Source organism: Castanea sativa, chromosome 10, assembly GCF_040712315.1.
Source record: "Castanea sativa cultivar Marrone di Chiusa Pesio chromosome 10, ASM4071231v1".
Classification (NCBI taxonomy): Eukaryota; Viridiplantae; Streptophyta; class Magnoliopsida; order Fagales; family Fagaceae; genus Castanea; species Castanea sativa.
Window position 1 is genome coordinate 4,113,360 of NC_134022.1, and position 5,468 is coordinate 4,118,827.

Below are 5,468 nucleotides of genomic sequence, written 5' to 3' on the forward strand. Positions count from 1 at the left end.
GTTACTAGGACAGTCGCTAATAATATGGGAAATTTGATTACTATTAACTTGCACTTTCATTTGTCAAAATGCACTAATGGTTTGTATTCTCTGTTTGGTATGAAAATAGATTGCTTGTCATATGTCATTTGGCAGCAAATACTTTTCATTTTTATTAAACTTGGAAGATGTGTTTAGATGTATCACATAAGTAGCCTCATAACCAACTAATGTTTCAAGGCAACAATGTTAAACAACATTTATTATTAATGCAATGTTACTGAACCACTGTAATGCTTGGCAATTTCAATACCTGATCTTTGGTTTTTATTTTTGTTTAGACTTGCTGGGGTAATGAGAATCAAAAACGAGAAGTGGGAGGCTTTATGATATGGAATGTCAACATCAAGGGATTCTGATATTGATGTATCTCACTTGAATTACTACTGGCAAGTCATAGAGATTAGTTTTAGGTTTCTTCATAGTGCAGTCATTTTTTGTAATAACTACTTTCCTTATTTTCTCTCACTTGCAAAAAATGCATCCAAGCAAGTTATGTTCAATTGTCTGTACCTTGCTTCTTTTTTGGGTATTTTTATTTTATTTTTTATTTTTAGATTCTTAACACCTATTGGGAAACTGGTTTTTGAGGGTTCATTTCATGGACTATTGTAACAATTGTACCTTGCATCTATATCCAGTGGCTTGTTTCGGCTGCCAGAAATAACCTTGCCACTTGACATAGATGAATAAAAGGATGTCTAAAAGTTTGTAGGGGACTGGAATGGGTGTGTTTTTGTGTGTATGGGTTGTCTCATTGCTAGTTTATCTTCTAATAAACTATTGTTCATTACTGCCTCTTGAAGTTACATGTTTTTGGTCTAAATCTTATGTGAGTTAAGAGCATTCACATTTTGGGGTGTTAATTACCCTAAAATGCTTTTTAGCACCCTAAACCACAAAAAAACATGTTACATCTGTGGTTCTATATCTTAAAAAAAGTTAGCACTCAACTACAGTGAACTCTTTATTAATAAGAGTCCGCTGTAGCAACTCTTATTTGGTTTCTTTGTTCTCCCTCCTCCTTCTTTCTTTGACTCTCGCTCTGTCTCTTCTCTCTGACTTTCCCTCTCTCATGCACCCTTCCCTCTCTCTCTCTCTGACCTGTGGGTTTTCTTCTCCCTCTTAGAAGAACGATTAAAATGAAGTGAGTTTTCTCAACTGTGACAGTCCGTGTAGCAGCAGCTAGGTCGGATCTGTGTAGCGGCGGTGGCGGAAGGTTAGCGGTGTGGTGGGTTCATGGGTTTGAGTGGATGTGAATGCTCTAAGTATAGGTGCTGCCAGCTTTATCTGCCAAGTTAATAATTATGTGTTCAAATTAGAGTCTTTTAGTCATTAGAGGAAGGTCTTGGTTGTGCCATTTTTTAATTTGTCTCGCACAAACTTTACTTGACTATTTGGTTAAGCACTAGCATTGGGGGATGTAAAAAAATATTTATAAAAAAAAAAAAACTATTTTACATTCTCAAAATCTATTTTATCTATTTTACTATTCAATTTTACAACTCACTCAACATCCTATTTTCTATTTTTACATACAACTTATTAAAATAATATAAACTACACCGTCAAATAATATAAAAAACTAATTATCAAAAGAAAGAGAGTGTGAGAGGAAGAGAGAGATTGTGAGAGATTGAAATATATAACTATGTTGTGGAGTGGCAACACAACTATGTTGATGAATGATGCCATGAAGCTTAAAAAATTCAATCATTTGAAATTCAAGTCCATTGTCTGTCCTAAAGACTTTAATAGACTTACCAAATTGATTCTTAATCATGGTATAAAAAGATTATAATAAGGATCTACTTTCAGACTTAGATTTCATAAGATGAACCCAAGTTGATCTAGTAAAATCATCAACAATGGTAAGAAAATACTTGTGACCTACAATAGTAGGTACCACATAGGGACCCCATATGTCACAATGTATCAAATCAAATGGAAGTTCAAAAACATGATTATTAAAGGAAAAGGAAGCCTTTTATGCTTAGCTAGAGGGAAAATATCACAAATTTCATTAGAGATAGAAGTGAGATCAGGAAGTACATTCTTCAAAATAGAAATCTTAGCATCAGAGGGATGCCCAAGCCTAGAGTGCCAAACAAAAGCTGGAATTTTGACATTATTGACTACGTGAGATTTATTTGTACTAAAAATGGAATGAAAAACAAAATTAAAAACATATTGAAAGGATGGAGTAGTCTGGGACTGAGTTGGAATTGCACAAGTATTAGAAGGGCTATGTTGAAGGAGATACAACCCATCATGAACTTCACTCACACCAATCATCCTCCAACAATTGAGGTCTTGAATGAAACAGAGTAGACAAGAAAATGAGACAACAATGCATTTTCTTGGTGAGTTGGCTAACTGATAAAAGGTTGAAAGAGAAAGATGGAACACAAAGCACATTGGTTAAGACCAGATTTTTAGAAAGACATGTAGAACCAATATGAGTAACCAAAGCAGTTTCACCATTAGGAAGTGCAACCACACAATTAACATCAGCAAAATCAGTTAACAGATGAATAGAATACACTATATGGTCTGTTGCTCTAGTGTCAATAACCCAAGTATTACCACCAAAAGCTATTCTATGTGTAATTTGGGCAGAAAAGACTGAATGCCTCAAATTAGGACAAGTAGAACTAAACATACCTGCCATGGTGATAGCATCTGTGGCACTGGAAGAAGAAGGCAAAATTGGATTAGGCTTAATCACATTGTTGGCCATGTGTGCTTCCTTGTTGCCCATATTGAACTAAGTCTCCTTGCCACCAGAGGTGAGATGAGCAGTTGCATTTGAGTCCCTAACATGATAAAAAACTGCTGACAAGCCTCTTGAGTGAAAGGAAAAGTAGCAGATGTATGACCATTGTCTGCACAAGCCTCTTGAACATTGACTTGATTTACCATAAAGTTCTTGCCTTTAGGTTTGAAGCCTAGAGGAAAACCATGTAGCTTGAAGCATTTCTCCATGATATGTCCAAGCTTCCCACAGTGAGTGCATATAGGTCTGTCTCTGCCTTTGGAATTCTTTCCTCCAGAAGCACCAAAATTACCAAAGAAACCAGGAAAATTGGGATTGGAATCGACATTAGAAGCCTTCACTGAAAGAGTAGTAGACCCTATGTGAACAGAATTGCCAAGCCCTACACTCCTTTGCCTTTCTTCTTGAATCAACAAGGAGTAGACTTTGTTAATGATTGGCAATGGTTCCATCAACAAGATCTGTCCTTTGATCTGAGAGTATGACTTGTTGAGCCCCATCAGAAATTGCATGACTGATTCTTGAAGACGAAGATCTTCAAGCTTCTGAGGCAAATTACAGGTACACTTTCCACAAGAACAAGTAGGAGTAGGCCTAAAATTCTGAAGTTGATCCCAAAATAGCTTCAACTGAGTAAAATAATTGGTAATTGAAGACTCACCCTGACACATTGAAGCTATATCTTTCTGAAGTTGGAAAACCCTAGGTCCATTCCCTTAAGAATGTGTATCCCTGAGATCATTCCAAATTTCCAGAGTAGTGTCTCTATAGGTGATACTCACTCAAATTTAAGGTGACACTCACTCGAATTTAAGGTGACACAACCTTCATCAACCAAGAACCTACCATGTTGTCACAGCGAATCCAAGCATCAACTGCTGCTGGAGTCTTTATCAATGGTGAAGAGAGAGTAATGCTACCATTGACAAAGCCAAACTTATTCTTGGCAACCAATGTTTTCCTCATTGAACGAACCCAAACATGGTAATTCTCAACAATCAACGGTTCAGACACAAGCATGGCTCTAGGACTTTCAGCGTGATGAAGAAACAGAGGATTTGAGATATCCTCTATGAGTGCAGGATCTTGCACAGAGGAAGAAGATGAAGTATTAGTTGCTTCAGCCATTGACGAAGCTTCAAAGCTCTCAAGAACAAACCCTAGAAATTTTGGGTAAAAATAGAACAGGAAGGCTGTGATACCATATGAAATTTACTGAGATAATGATTTCATTGATCTGAGTAAAAAGAAATAATTACAGCTATTTATATAGCATCACTAAGCAACTAAACCAAGCCAAAACTAACTTAAATGATCTAACAAACTTCCTGACTAACTAACAGAGGTGTACAATTAAGTCAATCACATGTCCACTAACTAATACTATACTACATGTAGTTTTTATGCTTAAACTACTTGTCGTTGATCTTTGCTTCAGCTCTACAGCTACCTGGACTTCTGGACTCGTGTGATTCACTCATCTGCTCTAGTTTCTTTGACTTCTGATAACTTTGGAGCTTATTGGTTAATTTCTTTTATGTTTTATTTTCCAGTCTGTGATGATGCATGCAGAGAAATTGTTATGGATCCCACCGATGAGATTTGATATCTGGGCATTGTTTTGATAGGCTACTTTCAGCAGCTGAAATGGAGCCAGATACTGTGAGTCTAAATTTCCTGTATCTTATTTTGCCTCATTCTTGAGTTTAGTCAATTACTTTCAAATCTCAATTGTTTTTCTTGCCGGGAAACTTTTCATTACAAAGTTGGTCCCCTCTGTCCATCAAATTTTAAGATTGTATCAGATGGGTTGAGGATTACTTGTGTAGGACAGAACTAGGCTTCTGTGTTTCAATTTTCTCCTGTAAAACAATCTTTTGAATTTCTGATCCTTTCTTTCCCTTGTGTCCTTAAAATGTTCTTGTTCTTATAGTTGCTACCGTAAATTACATGTCATGGATGAGGTTCAATGATTCTATGAAGCTAGGTTTATGTAGCTGTATTTCCTAACATGTTCTATTCTGGAATATAATTTATGATATGATGTCTTGTGTTTGGACCATCTTTTTGAATTTTGCACCAACACCCCCTAATCTTTTATGCTATTGCACAAAGACCCCTTGAACTCCCCCCCCCCCCCCCCCCAATTTGGTACAGTAACTTGGATACTAAGCCCAATAGGCCCGTGTTAATTCTTCATCTACTTTCTAACAAAGAGAACACGTGAATCTCACAGAAAGTACACGTGGGTATCACGTGGCCAAGAATGCTGTCCAATTCAATGGCTAGATGCCCTGTTTTCTAGTGCCAAAAACAGGGCATTAAGCCTTCTTATTCATTTAGCGTTTGACTGGATCATCAACTTCATGATCAAGTCCGCCATGTTTTCCACCAATTTCTTTGTATGGCTCAACAGTTTAACTTCAAGTGGATTGTGCTATGTGGGACCCTTTTGGTAGAAGGTAAGAAGGTTGAAGCACGCTAGCCTAACATATTGTTTATTTATTTCAGCACATGCATTAACTTATCCTTGAAACCTCTTAAAACTCTCAAAATTTTTATTCACTTTTATTGTAGGATTTCTGGATAACTGAAACTTCACGGTTTTGCCAAGAGCATTGTAGCTCAATTTGCACCTCCTTGTGTTTCCAAT

At 36.7% G+C, this 5,468-nt stretch overlaps 1 protein-coding gene across 1 annotated transcript; it reads right to left on the bottom strand.

Moving 5' to 3' along the window:
- Window positions 1–2,763: 2,763 nt before the first annotated feature.
- LOC142613543 (uncharacterized) lies at window positions 2,764–3,943 on the bottom strand. Its single transcript, XM_075785926.1, has 2 exons — window positions 3,662–3,943; window positions 2,764–3,501 (listed from the first exon to the last, which is right to left on the bottom strand). The coding sequence occupies exons 1-2, from the start codon at window positions 3,941–3,943 to the stop codon at window positions 2,764–2,766; spliced, it is 1,020 nt and encodes a 339-aa protein (XP_075642041.1).
- Between the last annotated feature and the right edge of the window lie 1,525 nt (window positions 3,944–5,468).